Source organism: Meriones unguiculatus, chromosome 21 (genome assembly GCF_030254825.1).
Source record: "Meriones unguiculatus strain TT.TT164.6M chromosome 21, Bangor_MerUng_6.1, whole genome shotgun sequence".
Lineage (NCBI taxonomy): Eukaryota > Metazoa > Chordata > Mammalia > Rodentia > Muridae > Meriones > Meriones unguiculatus.
Genome location: NC_083368.1, coordinates 19,270,576 through 19,291,482, shown reverse-complemented (window position 1 = coordinate 19,291,482; position 20,907 = coordinate 19,270,576). Strand labels below are relative to the sequence as shown.

General features: G+C 44.0%; 2 protein-coding genes across 5 annotated transcripts in view; one reads left to right on the top strand and one right to left on the bottom strand.

The window, feature by feature from the left end:
- The first annotated feature begins 120 nt into the window (after nucleotides 1-120).
- On the top strand, nucleotides 121-14,279 carry Armc10 (armadillo repeat containing 10). Its single transcript, XM_060373953.1, has 6 exons — nucleotides 121-408; nucleotides 3,417-3,565; nucleotides 4,769-4,903; nucleotides 7,295-7,471; nucleotides 12,214-12,285; nucleotides 13,015-14,279. Exons 1-6 carry the CDS (start codon nucleotides 276-278, stop codon nucleotides 13,267-13,269), a joined length of 921 nt encoding a protein of 306 aa, XP_060229936.1. The 5' UTR covers nucleotides 121-275; the 3' UTR covers nucleotides 13,270-14,279.
- Nucleotides 14,280-14,586: 307 nt separating this feature from the next.
- The window catches only part of Napepld (N-acyl phosphatidylethanolamine phospholipase D), a 34,090-nt gene continuing 27,769 nt past the window's right edge, over nucleotides 14,587-20,907 (bottom strand). For all 4 annotated transcript variants that reach the window (XM_021629048.2, XM_021629049.2, XM_060373951.1 and 1 more), the window contains exon 5: nucleotides 14,587-16,926. In XM_021629048.2, the coding sequence (XP_021484723.1) occupies nucleotides 16,792-16,926 (135 nt within the window). In that variant the 3' untranslated portion in view covers nucleotides 14,587-16,791. The remainder of the gene's footprint in view (nucleotides 16,927-20,907) is intronic.

Genomic DNA, 20,907 nt, shown 5'->3' with positions numbered 1-20,907 from the left:
GCGGGGCTGGGGCGGGGCTGGGGGCGGGACTCACGCGGGACAGTCCCCGTCCTGGTCCAGGAAAAAGCTTGCACTAGCGGCGGCGGCGCCTCCTGCAAGTCCCATCCCGGCCGCCCGGCGAGAGGCAGCGCGTCGGGTGGGAGGGCTTCCGACGTTAGCAGGGCGGCTTCCGGAAGGCGGAGCTCCAGCCCCATTTCCTTTCTCCGGGCTGGTTCGGGCCCCGCTGCACCTGCGTGCGGTCCTCGCTCGGCGGCTCCCCGCAGCTCGGTGGTGGCATGGGCGGCGCGCGGGACGTGGGCTGGTTGGCGGCGGGGCTGGTCCTCGGCGCCGGCGCCTGCTACTGCATCTACCGGCTGACCCGGGGCCCGCGGCGAGGCCGGCGCCGCCTGCGCCCTTCGCGGTCTGCAGGTGAGGCGATGGGCTGCTCGGCAGGTGGACAGGTTCGGGGCCACCCCAGGCCGGACTGAGCGGCTGGGCGTGGTGCAGGGCGAGGAGGAAGGCTGGAGGTAAACGAGTCTGGGAGCCCAGGTTGCCTGCGGTGGGTCCTGAGCCGCCTCCCTGCTCCCACTTCTTTGTTTGAAAATAAGGGCTGAAAACATAGCCGGGAGTTTCCTGTCGCTTCCTTTCAGGCTTCACAGCCTTGGGCTGAGGGTTCTCCAAGCCATGTAGGTACCCTCTCACTTTCAAGTTTGTCCTGGGCCTTGGTGTTGTTTCCAAAGAGATGTCCCTTGATGTGAGAAGGTTACTCTGGGGCCTCAAACCTAGGTTGAAACTTTGCACGTGGCTGTGTGAAGAGGGGTTCTCGGAGGTGCCCTTCGGCCTGCACTTCGCGAGACCTGTCCTGGGAAGGTACTTTTAATCACACGTAGCATCTTGGAACTTGAGTGTCTGTGTTGGAAATAGAAGCCTCAGCCTACAGAAGACACACCCTTCTGCCAAACAAGTCCAGTAGGTTCTGTCCTATGATGATTGGGACTTTGAGAGGTCTAACAGTTTGCTGCACATTCTATATAAAAGGATCGCTTAGGTCGTGGAAACTGTTAGGAAAACAATTTGAAATAAAACCTGCCGACCAAAAACGTGCCTTCCTCAAAGGTAGAGAAGTGTTGTTTTTTTGGTTTTTTTTGTTTTTTGTTTTTTGTTTTTTGTTTTGTTTTTTTAACTGAGTAATCATTAAAACATTTTACCAACACCAATGCATGTGATCTGCTGATGTCATTCCAAACCCAGAATTCTTACCTCTGTGTAGCTGTGCCAGTGCAAAATAAACAGTAGCTTGTGTTTAAAATAAGAGGACGTGACAATACAGTTTTCTACAACTAGATCGTCTCACAGTCACTGAGAGTTAGGCAGTTATTGGTTGGGAGCTAAGAGCCTTTACCTAGAGGGAAAGTAAGGCATTTTTAAAGGCAGGTAGAAAAAAAAAAAGTCTTTGGGTTGTACAACTGGCATTTACTTTCCAAATTTGTACCTCCTTGGAGGCACCAGGACCAACCATGAGTTTATATTGCAGCCTTCCATTTCCTCCAGGAAATGCTACAAGAAAAGGAGTGCGAAGTCCCTTTCCCTGTGGTCACAGAGGAAAATAGTTTTTGAAGATGAGCATTTGCCCTCACAAAGCCTGATTTGTTGTCTTTTCCTCTGCCACATATTTCTGTGCAATAACGTTTTGGTTTTTTTAAGGCAAAGGGTCTGATGTATTCCTGGCCTGGAACTTTCTGTGTAGCAGAAAAGGTCTTGTGATGGACTTTTCTCCACCTCCCTAGTCCTGGGCTTGACAGCATGTAACACCACACTTTGGTACTGGGAATGGAACCCAGGTCAGACAACTTTAAAAATAGGTTGCCCACAGCCACTTCCCAAAGTTCTACCTTTATATTTGAAGAGAAACCTTTTATTTGTTTTAAACTTTTGAGAAATGTATAATTCCTGTTGATATAAGACTTGATAAAAGAACCTGACAGATATAGCACAAATCTCAATCATGACTAGAGAAAATTTAGTGGATTGAGGAAATAATATACAGAGACCAGATGGACATATAAGGATAATTCATAGGTGTATATGTTATTTATTGCATTAATATATTTGTAAAACTACATAGTAATGTGTAAGTCATTAAAATAGTATTTCTGATAACTTGCAACATTTAGAAGGAAATGTTTTAAATTGATGGATAGCACGCATCAAAAACAAAAGGCAAAAGTACTTTAATTAAAGATGCTTAATGTTAAAACAGTTGCATCTTTATTAAGTTCAAGAATAAGAGAGTTGATATCACAACTATTTAGTAGTGTCCTGGCGTCCCAGGCATTTTGACAGGAAAAAAAAATCATAAAAATCAGTAAGTATTAAAAAGAAATGAAGAAAATTCCAGTTCATAAATGACCTATTTTGAGTCAGAAAAGTGCAAGAGAATTAACTGGACATTAGAAGTGGAAGAAAAAAACCAGGAAGCTGGAATACAACAGAAATACACTTAGAACCTTCTTATAACTAAGAAATGTGTGCAAGAATTCAATATAAATTTAATTGAAAATATTTCATAATAACTTTTAACACTCAGAACATATCCAGCAGGAAGCCTGTGTATAGATAAGCCACACAGTGACACTCTGGAAACATAATTGGGCTGTTTCCATAGGTTTCCTGACTGATAGACTCTTAAAAGGATAATGAGTTGCACCCCTTTAGTGCAAAAACCTATTCCATAATTAATCAGTGCTCTTTCATAATTAATCAGTCCAATCAGAGGTATACCTGATGTTTAAATTAAGAAACAAAGTACTGTTAGTATTAGGGGTACATGCCACTTACATGTAATGCCTTACAATGGATATCATATGACTCTTAGCTAATGTGATGGCTGTGAGCCTTTGCTTCTGACTTAAATTCAGAATAATAATTGTATCTTCCTTCTAGGAATGCCTGAGAATCAAATGATATAAAACATGTAAAGTGCTTTAAACAACGCCAGGCAGCCATCTGCAGAGCCTCTGACATCTGGCCTGCCTACTCAGAAGGGGCTTACCTTTTTCTTTTCCTTTTCATTATGCTTTCAGACTGGCTAAAAGCCTAAGCATGCTTTCCCACACGCTGCACCTTCTCTCTCCTCAGCAGCTCCCTTCCTGTCCCACTTGCCAGCCGCCATTGCTGAAACTGCCTTCGCCCTTAAAGCCATGACCTTCTCTCTCTTCTTTGCCATCTTCCTCTTCCCAGCAGATGCCCAGATGTGCAGCTTGCTTGCCCTGTTGTTCTCTCAAACATTACAAGAATTGTCCCTGAGCTTTAAAAACAAAACAAGTAACTGCCTAACATGACAGTTAGGCATGACATGTTTGAACTTTTCAGATATTAAAACAAAACGCCTCAGTGATGAATTTCAATGAACCTTAGCTTGCTTTCTTCTCATGCAGAAGACTTAACTGATGGTTCCTATGATGATGTGTTAACTGCTGAACAGCTTGAGAAACTTCTGTACCTGCTGGAGTCAACTGATGATCCTATAATTATTGAGAAAGCCTTGGTCACCCTGGGAAATAATGCGGCCTTTTCAGCCAACCAAGTAAGCCTCCTTCTTGCTCACACATGAGTAGTTGCGACCCGGTACTTACTGCTCAGAGCTTCCATATCCTCATTTGGCCACATACATTCAAAAATCACATCCAAAAAATGACACAGAAAGTGACCTGTGAGAAGCTAGACACTGGCATTGTATTCATAATAGTTCCTGTTCAACAGAAAAGAGAGGATGGCTGTGACTTAGAGCTGAGCAGTGCTTTCGTGAAACCATGAAAGCATCCAGCATTTAAGTGTATGCTTCGATTAGATGACCGATCTTGCCAAAGTGGGGCCTGATAGTGGTGGTAGTGACAACCACCAAATCAGTGTAAACGGCTAATACCAAAGAGATTAATTTGAACACTTCTTTCTCCATTCCCCCACAGAGAACAAGGGGTTTGTTTGTTGTTTGTTTGTTTGTTTCCCAAGACAGGGTTTCTCTGTAAAGCTCTGGCTGTCCTGGACTCTGTAGACCAGGCTATCCTCACAGAGATCCACCTGCCTCTGCATCCCAAATGCTGGGATTATAGGTGTGCACACCACAAATTGCTATCTTCAACAGTTTCAGAAGAGATGAAGTTACTGGCCCCAACTGACCCAGATAATAACATTTGTTTCTCAATCAACATCCATAAATCGTTCATTTCAGCTTCTGTATTTGCTGCTTTCAGCAAATGCACATGCATTGTTCTGGGTTAGCTGCAAGAAAGATTGTAACTTAAGATTGTAGCATTAGCTTATGTTGTAAAAGGTGATTGCCAAGGCAAGGGTGGTTGTTACATTGTTAAAACAGGTGAAAACAAACAATTTGAGTACACAGCAAGCTAGAAATCTTAAGTGACTCCCAGGTGTATTATTAACTTTGGGTATGAGGTCTAGCAAAAGTTCCAGTCTTAGAGTATAAGGGTTATTTCAGAATATTACATCTCTATACTTGGTTGAGTCCTGGCCAATGAAAGAGCCCTCTCAAAAGAAAAAAAAAAAGTGAATGGCATTTTGAGGAATGACAGCTGAGGTTGGCCTTTGCATACACATATATACACACAGATTTACATAAACCATTTTAAGTAAGGAAATTTTGTGACAGATTCGTATCTGAGAAGGGCATTTCTCTAAAGTGATTAATCATAGTTGCATTTCTAGAGGTGTGGAATTCAGGAAAAGGGCTGCATGTTGAAGTCACGGTCCATTTTCCCCTCTCTCTTAGGCCATTATTCGTGAGTTGGGTGGTATCCCAATCGTTGGAAGCAAAATCAACTCTCTGAACCTCAGTATTAAAGAGAAAGCCTTGAATGCACTAAATAACCTGAGTGTGAATGTTGAAAACCAAGTTAAGATAAAGGTAAGTGGTGAGAAATAAAAGTGCATCGGGTGTCTGTAACAGAAGAGAAGGGGATGACAGGGGATGCCACGGTAAGCCGTGAAGCTAGGAGCGTGTGCTCTGCAGCTCTCCCCTAGGCATTTGGAGATTTGGAGGTGGGTTTCAGTTTAACTCAGGGATTGCTGAAAGAGCAAAGCCAGAATCAGGGAACACACAGCAGCAGAAAGACTCAGTAAACCAAGAAACCAAGGGAGTGTTTTGAAACTGTGCTGGATAGAATATAGACGCCAGCAGAATGGCACCTTTGATGTAAGAAAGCTGAGGAAGTGTGAGCCCTTCTCAAGCCAACGAGGGAAGAAACAAATCCAAGAAAAGTGGGTAAAAGATGAAGAGGATAAGCAACTGATGTGAGCCAGTTGTCACATTCAAGTGTCCAGGACACCTATCGATAGATTCCACCCTCATCATCAACCAGGAAGGGACTTAATGCTGGTTTTTGAAGGATGGAGATACAATAAAATGGTAACCAAAGAGAAACACAGTTGGCTTGTAAGTGTAATTTAAAGCTTAAAAATTTGATCTCTGCTTCCTTATTGTTACCCTGCCTCATCTATGGTAGCATGGATACATTTGGAGTTTACCACAACGTTAATGATGTGGATTGGACAGTTAGTTGATCATTTCTTAGCACTTCTGATTAGGACCTTTTTTTTTTTTTTTGCACTTTATGATTTTTTAAAATTAATTTATTTTTTATTAAGTACAGTTTATTCACTTTGTATCCCAGCTGTAGCCCCCTCCCTCGTCCCCTCCCAATCCCACCTTCCTTCCCTCTTCTCCTGTGCTCCTCCCCCAGTCCACTGACAGGGGAGGTCCTCCTCCCCTTCCATCTGACCCTAGTCTATCAAGTCTCATCAGGACTGGCTGCATTGTCCTCCTCTGTGCACTGGTAAGTGTGCTACCCCCTCACGGGCTGGTGATCAAAGAGCCAGCCACTGAGTTCATGTCAGAGACAGTCCCTGTTCCCCTTACTAGGGTACCCACTTGAACACTGAGCTGACATGGGCTACCTCTGAACAGGAATTCTAGGTTATATCCATGCATGGTCCTTGGTTGGAGTATCAGTCACAGAAAGACTCCTGGGCCCAGATTTTTCGGTTCTTTTGCTCTCCTTGTGGAAGCTCCTGTCCCCTCCAGCTCTTTCTATCTCCCCCTTCTTTTATAAGATTCCCTGCACTCTGCCCAAAGTTTGTCTATGAGTCTCAGCATCTGCTTTGATATCCTGCTGGGTAGAGTCTTTCTGAGGCCCTCTGTGGTAGATTCCTGTCCTGTTTTTTCCCTCTTGTCTCTTTCCCTTTTGTCTCTCCCATTTGCCTTTCTGAAGGAGGATCCATCATCTTACCTAGGGTCCTCCTTGATTAGTTTCTGTAGGTGTACAGATTTTAGTATGTTTATCTTATATGTCTAATATCCACTTATAAGTGAGTATATACCATGTGTGTCTATCTGCTTCTGGGATACCTCACTCGGGATGATCTTCTCTATTTCCTACCATTTGATTTCCTTTCTTTTAATTACTGGGTAGTATTCCATTGTGTAAATGTACCACAGTTTCTGTATCCATTCCTCAACTGGGTTGTTTCCAGCTTCTGGCTATTACAAATAAAGCTGCTATGAACATGGTTGAGCAAATGTCCTTATTGTGTACTTGAGCCTCTTTTGGATATATGCCTAGGAGTGGAATAGATGGATCTTAAAGAAGTGCTATTCCTAATTGTCTGAGAAAGCACCAGATTGATTTCCAGAGTGGTTGTTCAAGTTTACATTCCCTCCAGCAATGGAGGAGGGTTCCCCATTCTCCACAGCCGCTCCAGCATGTGTTGTCACTTGAGTTTTTGATCTTAGCGTGTAAGGTGAAATCTCAGGGTTGTTTTCATTTGCATTTCCCTGATGACTAAGGACATTGAGCATTTCCTTAAGTGTTTCTCGACCATTCGATATTCCTCTATTGAGAATTCTCTGTTTAGCTCTGTTCCCCAGTTTTTAATTGGATTACTTGATTTGTTGCACTTTATGATTTTTGATGGCACCGAGCCTGGAAACTCGCTGCTTTCCACCCACAGAGATGGATAGTGTGGAGCCGCTCACAAGAGTGCACCCTTCCTTATGTAAGGAAACACAATCTTGAGCTAAATTTGATTTTGTTCCGCTTGCCTTTGGTTCTCAGCACAATGCCAGGTTATTAACAGAGGCGGCCTTAAATAAAATAGTCACCCAGGCGGGAGGGCCAGACACAAACACCCTCTTTTCTGAAGAACCCCTTCATCCTGAGCAGCCACACCACTCTACTGCAGAGAAAGGTAGAGGTTCTTGGAGAGCTGGGGTTGCTCAGTCCCTCTCTCTTGCCCTCAGGTTTACGTCCATCAAGTCTGTGAGGACGTCTTCGCCGATCCCCTGGACTCTGCCGTGCAGCTGGCTGGCTTGAGACTTTTAACAAACATGACCGTCACCAATGACTACCAGCACCTGCTCAGCAGCTACATCCCTGGCCTGTTCCACCTGCTACTTATTGGGAATGGAAGCACCAAGGTAGGAGCCACAGCCTTCAGTCTTGGAGGCTGAAGAGCCGCCGCATCAAGCTTAGTAAGATTGAGCTTCCAGTCCGAGGCGGGGGTGGGGAGGGTGGACACACCTTTAATCTCAACGCTGTAGGATTCAGAGGCGGCAGATTTCTGTGCGTTGGAGGTCTGCCTACTCTTCATAACACGTTCCAGTGCGGAAAAACAAAGAGAAGGAATGCCAGACCATCTGTTTCAGCCCTGTGATTGACAAAGATTAAAGAAAAAGATGGTGGTACCTTAATCCCAGCAGAGGCAGGTAGCTCTATGTGAGTTCACAGCCACCCCAATCTATGTAGCAAATCACAATAGGCAGGACTACGTAAAGAAACACTATCAAAAAGAAAAAGAGGTAGTCTGCTCATGAGTTTATAAGAAATGCTTGTAAGATCCTAAGAAAGAATGTCACTTCCATCCCTAATACCGAACTGCAGAATCCGTTTGTGCCGCTCACATGCCATGTCACTTGCTTCAAGAGAGTGGCCACTTGATCTTCGGAGAATCAGTAAAGTCATGTTTTCCTGGAACCCTTTAACCAGACATAGGAACATCGAGCAAAAGAAACAGTGACAGGAACTTGTAGCTTTTGTTTACCCCGGGATTGACCTGTCTTTAAAGTTAGCATTAGTAATGGGTTTCATTGTTTTCATTTTTATACATAATTTGTTTTTGTTTTATATATAGTTTGGTTTTTTTACTCCTCTCCCCAACTTCGTTCCAGTTAACCCTGCCTGCCACTCATCCTTCTCCATTTTTGTGTCACATGTAGTCTGTTGCCATCATCATCATCATCATCGTCGTCGTTGTTATAATTATGACACTTATTTATAGGAAGGGAGGCGCTCTTGTGCTTCAGTGCACAGGGCGAGGTCAGATGACAACTTGACAACTGCAGGAGTCAGTTCTCTCCTTCCAACATGTCCCCGTGACTGAACTTTGGTTGTTTGCTTGTCAGGCCTGGTGGCCCTCTGCCCACTGAGCCTCTCAGCAACCCTGGTTTGTTCAATTTTTTTAAGAAAGTTATAATAATAATTGTAATTATTATAACAGCATTGTTATTAGGGTGTGTGCGTGTGTGTGTGTGTGTGTGTGTTTGTGGTGGAGATGTGGCATGAAGCGTACGTGGAAGTTAGAGGGCAGCTTTGTGGAATCAGTTTTCTCTTTCTGCCTTTACGTGGTTTGCAGGGTTGAACTCAGGTTCCCAGGCTTGCACACTTGCCTTACCTCCTGAGCCTTTTCACTGGCCCTTATTTGTCTGTTTTTGACAGCAGGGTCTCCTGCGTCTTAGGCGGGCCTCAGTCTCACTCTAGCAGATGAGCTGGGATTACAGGCATCTTCATGTACATCTGCGTGACAGAAGAGGGCATCAGCTCCCATTATAGAAGGTTGGGAGCCACCACGTGGGTGCTGGGAATTGAACTCAGGACCTCTGGAAAAGCAGCTAGTATTCTTAACCCCTGAACCATCTCTCCAGCCCCCCAGAGAGCAGCATTGTAAGTCAGTTCTTTTCTTCTACCTTTACCTAGGTTTGGGGACTTGAACTCTGGTTTTACTACAAGGGCTTTTCCTGCTGAGCCTTGTAGCTGGGCCCAAGTTAGACTTTCTTTTTCTTTTCTTAAGTTTTTTGTTTTTTTTTCTTAAAACAGTTTCACTGTGTAACCCAGGCTTGTCTTGAACTCTCGACTCTCCTGTCTTAACCTCCCCAGTGCTAAGACATATAGGGAAGTGCCACTGTGCTTGGCTGCACTAGTATTTAGGAGGAACCACAGTGAAGATACACCCCAAGTATGGGACATCATTTCAGTGCTTCTGGGGTTTTCAGGGTGTAACTGTGTTAGTGCCTCATCGCCGTCCAGTGTTTCTGAGGTGCTTATGTGTGGGTTTCCACATTTTCTAGAGCCCAGCTTATTTAGGTCTAGTCTAAGACGTTCAGGCATTGAGACTTAAATATGAGAGCGAGCTGTCTTTTTCTGCGATACTGCTCCACCCCAGGCTATTTCCAGCTCTTTCTGCATCTCTCTCCAGTGGAAGATGACTTCAGCCTTTTAGGACCCAGGAAAATTGCCTTCACTCTGTGCTGTGATGTGAATACTCTAGGAAAACAAACATCTCCCTTGACTGTCTCTGCAGCTTCTTTACCCAGAACCCAGGAGGAACTCATAATTCAATTCAAAGCCAAGTGCATCTCTTTGGACCTATATATTTGTCTGAGATCTGGTTGATAAAATTTACAACTTTTTAAAAATGACTTGCATCATATTGCTGTATTTTTCCATTGCACTGCCCAGAATTTTTTTAGGATAGAAAATTTAGACTTTCGATGGGAACCCGGCCACCATTGTTCTGTCATTATTTCTCCATTTCTGGAAGCTAACTAACTTGCAAATGCATTTCTGCATAGTCATCCATTCGTGTGTGTCCATCACGGATATTTTCTTAGTAAGCATCCCCCAGAGTGACTTGTAAAGATCTTATTTAGTTTGTGGTGGTGATCTCGCTGCACTCTAATGATCTGTGGTTATACCACTGACTCACAACAAATACCGGAAGAAAGTGTTTGCTCTTTGCACTGACAGAGAGCCAACAACTTAAATATCCCGGGTCACCACAAGGTGGCGCCCGTATCAAGGAAGGAAAAAAAAAAAAAAAAACAATGTTTCAAACAGCAGAGTCACATTTCAGACACTAGCTAGCTATTGTTCTTACTGTTTCTGGTTGATAATGAGAGGGCCTTCACAGAGCTTCCCCAGGCTCATATCCAAGGTTCAGGCGGTCTACTACACAGCTTTTTTCCCCGTTTTCTGCTCCAAGCTTCATGGACATTCCAGCCAGGCGCCTTATTCCTTAGACCTGATGTGGTGTTGCTGACAGCATCATGCCAGCCGAGATGTCACAGTAGCTGGGGGAAGGGGGTGTGCACTGAAGGGTCAGAAGTCACTCTTGCTTTCTTGTCTTTAAGAGTTCGTAATTTCGCTAGAAGCGCCTACCTGAAAAACACGGTCCCGCATGAACAGGTCAGCAGTGAGTCCCACTTTGGGGGCAGGCCGGGCCTCTAGCAGAGTGGCTTTTGTTTCTCCCTTGTCCCCTTCTGCGCCCTTTGACACTTTAGCGTGACCGTGTGTTAATTTTATAAAACGTTAAAAGATGGTAGCAGTGAGACTCGGCAAAGCTTTCTCACCACCTCCAAATAATAAGTAGTTCACATGAGGCCCAGGAGTTGTAAGCACACAGTAGGACGCAGTGTTCTAGGGCGAAGGTAGAAGGTAGGATGGCGCTTGGCCAGCCCAGGGGACCAGAGGTTTGATCCCCATCACCCTATCCCCAAAGTTCTAAGGTCAGTATCCGTTGTCCGATTAACAAGTTATAAAAGTGTGCATTCATGTTCCTTCCTGGGTCTAGTGAAAACTGGAGTTGTTGTTTTTTTCCTGCTTTTAGAACTCTCTTTCTTTTCCTCCCTTTAATTTCAATTGTCTAGTGGAAAAGTGTAGGTTAGTGTTTTTCAAAGAGACATTCTAGGGCTAGAGAGGTGGCTCAGCATTTAAGAGCTTGTGTTGCTCCTGCAAAGGACCCAGGTTTGGTTCCAAGCACCCACATGGCCATTGGTAACTCCAGTTCTAGAGGCCCTAATGCCTTCTTCTGACCTCTGCACTCACGGCAAACACATGGTACATATACGTACATACAGGCAAAAAGGTTCATACACAGAAAATCATTCTAAATTTTTAACTTTATATTTTAATTCTTTTGGTTTTTGAGACAGGGTTTCTCTGTGTAGCCTTAGCTGTCCTGGACTTGCTTTGTAGACCGTGCTGGCCTAGAACTCACAGATACACCTGCCTCTGCCTCCTGAAGTGCTGGGATTACAGACATGCGCCACTGCGCCCAGCATAATTAACTATAAAATCACTTTAATATCAATTCCCAAATAAATGGTAAAACGTTTTTCACATTTAAAAAAAGATAACCCTCCTAGTAACCCAGTAACCTAGTAGAATAGAAGGATCCTAGGATTTAATTATGGTGACCAAACTGTTACATAAATGTGGTATGTTCATGAAAAACAAACTAAGCTTTGAGAGATTTCTGCCGTTTTGGGGACCAGATTCTCCTCCTCAGCACTCAGAATAAAGATGATTTAGGAGCTGGGGAGATGGTTCTATGTGTGAAGTGTTTGTTGTACAAACACGAGATCAGGAGTTTGGATCCCGGTACCCATGAAAATGCTGGGCAGTGGCCTGCCTGTAACCCCAGCACGGGGGCAGGAAATGGGGATCCCTAAAGCAAGCTGGCTAGACTAGCCAAATTGGTGAGTTCTGGGTTCAGCTGGGGGCCCTGCCTCAGTGAAGGGCAATCAAGGAAAACACTGACCTCCCAGCTTTGACCTCGTCATGTAAGTATACACACATGCACAAACAGGAGAAGGGAAAGCAGGTGATTTAACACATACCGTACCAGACTATCGCATTTGAAGACACTTGCTAAGTTCTTCCTCTCTCCTCAGTAGTTGAACCAGAGGTGAGGTTTAGATGGCAGCGGTACGAATGGTAGCTGCCCTGAGAGTGGGGCCGAGTGTTGGAGGAGCTGAGCAGAGTCTTCCTGGAGAGGACTGGCGCCAGGCCTGGAGGTGCAGACAGCTCACTGGGCTGAGAGGATGGCGTCAGCAGGAGCAGGGTCATGTCTGCTGATCCAGTAAACCCAGTGTTCCGTTGGCAGGTCCAGGTGTTGAAGCTGCTTTTGAACTTGTCTGAGAATCCAGCCATGACAGAAGGACTACTGAGTGCCCAAGTAAGTAGATTACCTACCTGCTTCATAAATGCACACATACATAGACCTTGACAAATAGATTAGAAAGTCACGGGGATCATCCCTGAAGGTCAGTATTAAGGTGTTAGCTTATTCCTCATGTATATGAATTCCTCGTGTTTACTAAAACATGAATATTTTGCTTTTAAAAACCATCTTTAGAACTCGTCTGTAGCAACAGTGAGTTTTCCATGCAGCTGCATTTTTAAATTTGCTTTGCCTTGTGTGCACGTGTACCTCAGCATCTGCTCAAACAGCAGTGTTGAGTATGTGCTCAAATGCCCACCTCAGCGACTTCACCGTGTTTGCTCTCACGGAACTTAGGAGACACAGGCATGTGGCAAACAAGCAAGGTGGTTGAAAAGGGACCCTGTGTTGTGAAGGAAGTCCAGGTGGTGTGGGGAGACTGGGCCATCTGCTCGCCAGCCCTGTTCCCTGTGCCGGCTGTGGGCAGTAATACTGGCTCAACTAGTGAGTGCTTACAAAAACTGGATGGACCCTAACGTGGTTGGTTTCCCAAATGTCTGCACTCTGGGGTTCCAGGAAGTCTTACTTTTTTGCTAACAACCAAACCTCCTTTTCCTTAAACATCACACACGTGCCATGTGAGCTAGGGGTTGGGGTTGCTTGCCTGTGGTCAGACTTTTTAAATGTAAACTAGAAGACGCTGTTTTAAAATACAAAAATGACACTCAGTGTTTCGTCTTTCAGGTGGATTCTTCATTTCTCTCCCTTTATGATGGCCACATAGCCAATGAGATTCTTCTTCGAGCACTTACACTGTTTCAAAATATAAACAACTGCCTCAGAGTGGAAGGCCGGTTAGCTCATCAGCTTCCCTTCGCTAAAGGGTCATTGTTTTTCCTCTTGTATGGGGAAGAGTGTGCCCAGAAGATGAGAGAGCTAGTTTGTCATAATGATGCAGAGGTGAAAGAGAAGGCTTTAGCCATAAAGCCAAAGTTCTGATTGGTTGCTCCTGGATTTTTCAAAGAGTAAATGTAGTCTTAAGTCAGCACACAGGAACTTATTTTCTACCTTCTTTTTAAAAAGGGATGTTTTAGCTGATAAAGTGAAACAACAACAGTCACATTGCAACTTTATCACAGTTCAGTGTGGGCAGCTCTAATCCAGCATGATATTCAAAATTCTGGATTTTGGAGTAGTTCAGATGTGGGCTTTGGGAATTAGGTATTTATTGTATGAAATACTCAAGAGGATGTGAATCACTTCTGGAGCAAACATTCAGTTAGGATTACGGACTGATTTGCCATGCTCTTCAGGTTGATTCTGAATGATTCTACTGGTACTGAATGACTATGAGGGATTGTGCTGAAGATACTTAATGTTTTCCACACATGAAATGAGTGGCCTTCTCTGTGCAATCCTAATTCCTGGAAGTGATTCGCAGTTCCTCATGGAGACATCGTTAGGTGCAGAGTTAAAGACTGTAACTGCCACAGCAAGGGCCTTGTGCCTCAGTGCAGTGATAGCCCAAGCTCAAGCCCACGGCCAGCCCCATTCTATACTGCTTTGCAAGTCTGTGTTCCTCATCAGAATCTGACCTCATCGTTTCTGATCAGTATAGGGAAAATGGTTTCTTATACTTAGCCCCTGTGTAAGATACTAAGTTGGAAAGCAGTCCAAGCTTCCACCCCCAGGAAGGCGGGCAGTCCAAGCAGCTCCTCTGTAAAAAGGACTGGCCTCATGAGTCCGGGTGGACGCATAGAGAAATACACCCATGAAATGGTTGTTTTTAAAAGCATGTCATAGAACAATGTATTAGTGTCTTTTTTTTTTTTTTTTTAACAATGATAAGTACATTTATACATGGACAGAGCGTTTCTAGAATGATACGTAAAACTTCTGGGCATGGGACATGGGAACGTGGATTTTCTTTGTGTACCCATTTCTACTGTTTGAATTTTTTACTGAGCATAACTTGTTAATTTTTTTAATAAAAAAGGGGAAAAGTCCAAGGTGTTCACAATTTATTCCCCATCGCTGACATCTTTTTACTAGTTTTTCATTCAGATTTTACTTGACGAAGATTACAATGTGTAAAAAATTTTAACTTTGTCAAACGCGTTTTATGTGTGCGAGTGTCTTCCCGCATGTGCGTATGGGCACAAGGTCAGAAGAGGGTGTTGAGGAGTAGTGCGTGATTGTGAGTCAGCACGTGGGTGCTGGGAACCAAACCCGAGTCCTCTGCAAGAGCAGCCAGTGCTTTTCGCCACTGAGCCAGTTCTCTGAGCCCCTATAAACACGTTCAGCTGCCCTCTCAAGTACTTTCATAATATTTTATTTAGAAGATCCATTAGACAGTATTTACAATGTATATCAGGCTAACGAAGGAAAATAGATTTTTCAAAATTTAATCTCACTTTACGCATACATCCTTTGAAATGTGGATTAGAAAAATAAAGTGAAGACCATCCAATAGGGTGGTTGTGTTCAGGAGATATCTGATGTACGTCATAACGAACAGAGCTTCTGTGTAAACCGAAACAAACAGAATTCATGAGGAAACCTAGAAAACGAGGCAGGCCCAGTTCAATCAACGGACGTGAACACAGAGCACCCAGAGAGCCTCAGTGGGGGGGCGGGGGGTACAAAAGCAACGTCAAGGCCATTCACGGAGAAATCCTTAAGCAAGGCACAGCGCTTGCTTCTTCAGTAGGGAATTCTCAGCGTGACGTGCAGTAACAAGGTGACTGCCAGGGTGCCGGGTGGAGCAGTGTGCCCCAAGGCTGGAACCGTGCCCCCCTGTGGGCAGTCACATCCGCATGCAGGGGGAAGCTGGTTTTACATCAGTGCCTCGAGTCCCGTTCACTGTGTACACAGTAGGACAACACACAGTTCCCCTAGACTGACAAGACCATTTTATATAAAAATACTAAGTTCTGACAATCGCTTACATTGGCTCTTTGCCTCTAAAGCCACATTAAGTGGGGTGAGGGGGTTACACCAGTATCTGCAACAGGAACATGGATGTTCAGTGTCTGCTGTGCCTGTCTGCGTCAGACAGTGACATCTTGGGGTTTTCTCCCTTAGGTTCCTAAAGTGCTTTTTTAAAAAATCTGTTATTCTTGGCCTTTGGAGGTAGGTTGACGTTGTCCTCTTGGACATGATGATAGTGGGTCCAAACACGAGTCACTTGTTTTGGGGTGATCATGACGGGATGAATGCAGGTCCGAGGAGAGGCCGAGGTGACATGCATGTACGCATGCAAATGCATAAAATTATTGAGTATTCCTATCTAATACTCAAGAGCTGTATACCTTAATATGTATGTATATGGGAAACCTACTGTGTTTTGTGCCGTTGGTCTATGATGGCGTCACTACCGCCCAGGCAGCCCGCTTCCTGAAGGCTCACGACAAACCCGTGAATGCAGAGGCATACTGGGACAAAGACTCTAGTCAGCAGACACACACAACCTTAAAAAAAAACCACTGGGATTTCACAGTGGCTTACTAAGGGGAACAGTTGTGCTTATAGGTCATTTAATATAAAAATATATGCCACATCCGAGTCATGTAAAACATTCTTATAAATCTTAGTGATACAGTTCAGGTTAGAGCTGAGAGAACGGGAAGAAAGTGTATAGAAAGTGGAAAGTAAAGAGAATAAAAGCTGCAAGTGTACTATGTCTTCACATTAAGGATCTACATTCTCTCCTTTGTGACAGGCCTCACTGTAGTTGAAGTTGTGCTTGCTTGGCAGGATGTCGGCCCTTGAAACGAAGAACCTCTCCTAAGTCTCACAGCCACACTCTACCCTTCTCTGCGCATCAGCTTTTAACTTGGAGAATGCGCTGTGGAGATGTAATTATGCAGTGTATATATGACAAAAGTTATTTTAAAAATGATAGTGTAGCCCAAACTCCTACATTCTTAAGCCTCACAAGACAGATCACTTAACATTTGGCACGTAAGCTCGTGTTTTCTCTTGAACCAGGCTCTCACTTGTAGCTCTGGTTGGCCTTGAACTTGTGGACTGTCTGACTTATCCTTTGGAGTGTTGAACTGTAGTCATGCATCACCATGACCAGCAGCTAATCTTGACAAAGAACTGATACATTTAATTAGCATGTGGAAGTCAAGTTTATCATTATATGAATGTAAGAAAGGTGTGTGTGTGTGTAAAATCTAGGTGGGGTAAGCTTGTCTCTTCTTTGTCAAAAGCTTTGAGTATCAAAAAAAAAGAAATGGAACTTTAATGTCATTTTTTCATAACATTGTACTACCACCACAATGTATTGCTTTGATAAAAAATAATATTTTGCAATGTTTAGATCATTGGTATGTTTTGTAAGTCTATATTGGACAGTTCCTTAAATAACCCACCCCTATACCCCCAGTTTATATAAGTGAGTCTTATCAGTTGGCAAGTTATAATATTAAGCAAAACACACACTTGCTGCAGTTGTGTCCATGTGAAAAATGTCATGACGAATTTCTTAAGTCTTTTCAGTGAAAATTCCTATTTTCATTTTTCTTCAGAAGCTTTCTCATCAGTATTCAAGTATCTTGATTCTCCGTGCTTCAGGACAAAGAAATCTTCACTTTTAAGTCCGTACCGCTCTAGAGCTTCATGCAGTTTCACCGGGGGCTCTAAGTAATGCTGGCGAGTGGCAGGAAGAAACACAAAAACTTACAACTCTAATACTTGAGGGCTATTCGGATAAGCATTCAAACTAAAGATCAGTTTAGGTCACCAAAAGTTGCCCACATAAAACAGTTCCTTTTCTTTTACATGAACCGTTAGCCAATCAGACAAACATGTCTTCCTATTCAACTTCAGTCATTAACTACAGAGTCAGTAAAACTGTCTACTACTGGACAGAAGAGAGTCCATCCAAATGCCTGCATGTGCACTGTGCCACCTTATGTCAGTGTCACCAGATCACACATGTCCTGACCTCACATGACACGAGTTCAGTGTAACTGGAGTCAATACCAAGAAATGATGGAGGACTGGATGCTAAGACTCCTGAGCACGTGGGACTCCGTTCATCTGTGTTTGTGTGGGCAAGCAAGCATTTCTGGCTGAAGAAGGCTGTTATCCACAAGCCTCCCGTGAGCAAAGCAGGTCAGAGGTGGACAGACACTGCAGGAACAGAGCAGGCTCCACAATGTTTCTGCACATTTGAATATTTTCTTAAGTTCAAAGTGGCTTGGCAAAATGCCTTAGGAGGCAAAGGTACTTCATGCCAAACCTGGAGCCCTACATCAGATCCCAGACCCACAGGGTATAAGGATAAAGCTGACCCTCTCTGACCTTTACATGCATGCTGTGGTACACATGCTACACACACACACACACACACACACACACACACACACAATGTAAATCGTTTTAAAAGTGCAGATCACTTGAATGTAGGATAAAATTGTTATTATAAAGAAATTTAAAGCATGAAGGTAAGTGATTTCATTAGTTTTAAAAATACAAGATTTGGGGCTGCTCACATGCCAAGCAGAAGACTGTATAAATAATAAATAAGTAAATTTAAAAAAAGACAAATGTGTAAGTATGGTGCCAGAGGCACAAATATACTAATAGTTAAATAAATGATATTTGTATTAATTCTTGGAGAATTTCGTACATATATACAATTTATTTTACTCATGTTCATTCCCTACTCCCTCCCTCAATTTCTCCCATACCCAACCCCTCCCTAGGCCTCATTCCAACATCATTTTTGTTGTTTTTTCAATTTTTATTTTTATTAAGTACAGTTTATTCACTTTATATTCCAGCTGTAGCCCCCTCTCTATCCCCTTCTAATCCCTCCCTCCCTCCCTCTTCTTCTTCTTCTCCTATGCCCCTCCCCTAGTCCACTGATAAGATAGGTCCTCCTCCCCTTCCATCTGATCCTAGTCTATCAGATCTCATCAGGACTGGCTTCTTTGTCTTTTCTGTGGACTGGTCAAGGCTACTCCCCCCTCAGGGGGAGGTAATCAAAGAGCCAGCCCATGAGTTCACCATCATCATTTTTTAACTTATTTCCCTTTGACCTAAATCTCTAGGGTATTTAATTCATTCAAAGCTTTTCATTTGTTTGTTTGGTTTGGTTTTGGTTTTTAGAGACAGGGTTTCTCTGTAGCCTTGGCTGTCCTTCACTCACTTGGTAGGGCAAGCTGGTCTTGAATGATCCACCTGCCTCTGCCTCCCAGAGTGCTGGGATTCTAGGTGTGTGCCACTGTACCCAGCTTTCAAAAGTTTTTTTTTTTCCTACCTAATTAGAAAGGCTTTAACATTTGGAAGTTAAAAAAAGAGTCAAAGCTTCTGAAGCATACTGCAGCGGAAGTCCGTCTCCCCTTCTGTGAGGATTGTCTTCCACATTACTGAACTAGACAGGCCTTTCCCTTTCCACCGCAGAGACACAAGGAAATACACATGGTAGCTAAGGGGTTAATGCACTCTGGGGAGGAGAGGGCTGGAAATGAGGTTCATGTTAAATAAAAGCATCTTGGAGAGCCTTCCAAAAGCACCCTATGAACACACACCCAGGGGTCTGGGCTCCTCAGGGCACTGTAGGTTACCATCAAGCTGGGGTTTTCACCCCAAACTCGCCACTCCCAAGTCACTCTGCGCAAAGGTCACTGGCTTCCAGTGCTGAGCAGAGTGTAAGGAGCAATGTGTACCGGTGAAGGCTGAGCTGTGTGTGGTGTGTGTTCAGAGGGAGGCAGTCTGGCTTGACAGAGGATGGCTTACATGTAAATGTGATGGGGGAGGATCTGAGCTAGAAACGTCAATGAAGCAAGACAGGAAGTGGGAAAATTGAGGAGACATGAAAAAGGGAAAGGGTTCTTTCACCCATACCCAGTTTCCGTTCCCCACTGGCTGAGTCAAGACTTTGGTCATGGCTAATAAATCCACGGTATAGACTACCTGCATAGCAATTACACCCTTTCCCGAGCAACTTCCCAGACAGGAATAAAACAGCTAACGAACCAAGGTCAAAGCCAAAAGTATGCTTTACAGCTTTACAGCCTTTAATACTTTATGTGCTGAGCCACCTGCTCGGCCCCAGGCACAGCTCTTTCTTCACGCCTGCACTGGAGATCTGCCCTTGGCGTTTATTGCTTGCTTTTTAATACTGAGTCGCCCGGAAATTCCGCCATTCTTCCCGCCATTCTTCCCTGTGGCTTGAGATCCCACTTAGGGATGAGTGGAGTTTTAGGAGCAGCTCCTTGGATTGCCCAGCCACGAGTGCTATACTGCACCTCCCGACTGGAGGAGGACTGGGGCGGGGCTGCTGCCCACAGCACGCAGTGCCACAGGAGGGAGACGGAGAGCTAGCAATAGGGAGAAGGACAACCAACGAAACACGAAAGCCAGGAAACATTTCTTGGGGCTTAAATGCACATGGTGGGTATTTCCCTCCTTGCTTATTTCCCATTTGAGGCTATGTTTAAAGGATTGCTGACAGCATTCACCTGACTGCTAAATAACTTAGATTTAACTAAGCCTCATTAATACTGTATCCTTAGAGATAACTACTTAGTAATGGAAGGCGGACAGCAGGAATCTACTGTTTATCTAATATATGTTATACACATATACGCTACTATATACTGTATAACACACCTATGCACAAAATAATTGTAATTCATTTTTTTTAATATTTCAGAATAATAAAAGTCTTCCCCACTGAAAACAGTTCCTTTTGTTAAGTTCTGGTCATCCATGTTTTATAAGTCTGGTCGGCGGTAATAGATGCACAGCCATCCGACACTGCTGACTTTTTTGCTAGCTCTAACGTGGTAGTGACGGGCATGATGTGCAAGGCCTTAGTACAGTTTTTATAATGCTGTAGCTCATAGGAGACCCTCTGTCTTTAATCTACCTACATTTTGCAACATCTGGGTTTTTCCATAGGTTAGCTCTTGGCTAGTCTAGCCATTTAGAGACTAGCCTTAGAATTAGGTAAGAAACGCTTCCGGGTGACGTAGATAGGATATCTCAGATTCTAAGCAACTTAATCCACAAAGGAGAAAAGAGAGCCCCACAGTCATGGAAGCAAGCACCTGTGGAAAAGCAAGTCGGGACATCCGAGAATAAAGGAGGAGGAAGGAGAAGAGCTCCCCGAATTCTGGAGCCACCACATGCCAGGCAGCCATTCCTAGACAACCACATTCCTAAAGGGTAACTGCTCAATAATCTGCTTCCAGGGGCTGGAGAGATGGCTCAGTAGTTAAGAGCACTGGCGGCTCCTCCGGAGGACCTAGGTTCAATTCCCAGCACCCACATGGCAGCTCATACCTGTCTATAACTCCAGTTCCGGGGCATCTGACACCCTCACACACATACACATGCAGACAAAACACCAATGCACATTAAAAAAATTAAAAACAAACAAACAAACAAAAAACAATCTGCTTCCAACAGAATCTAGTAAAGGTACAACCCAGGTCAGCCAACACACTAGTTTATGTAATTACATAATGCTTAAGAACAGTTGCCAGCAAAATGAGTGGCTTATCTATTAGTCCACATGTACCACACACATACAGCTTTAGAGTGCTGCCGATGGACATTTGTGTCCCACTTGTAGTACAATGAGCAGCTATTTCAAGTGTGTATACAAAACACAGC

Excerpts from the sequence above, each read along its gene's own strand:
- Armc10 (XM_060373953.1), top strand. The coding sequence starts at position 276 with ATGGGCGGCGCGCGGGACGTGGGCTGGTTGGCGGCGGGGCTGGTCCTC. Across the intron at positions 3,566-4,768 it reads CGGCCTTTTCAGCCAACCAA|GCCATTATTCGTGAGTTGGG; the intron begins GTAAGCCTCCTT and ends CCTCTCTCTTAG. Across the intron at positions 7,472-12,213 it reads TTGGGAATGGAAGCACCAAG|GTCCAGGTGTTGAAGCTGCT; the intron begins GTAGGAGCCACA and ends TTCCGTTGGCAG.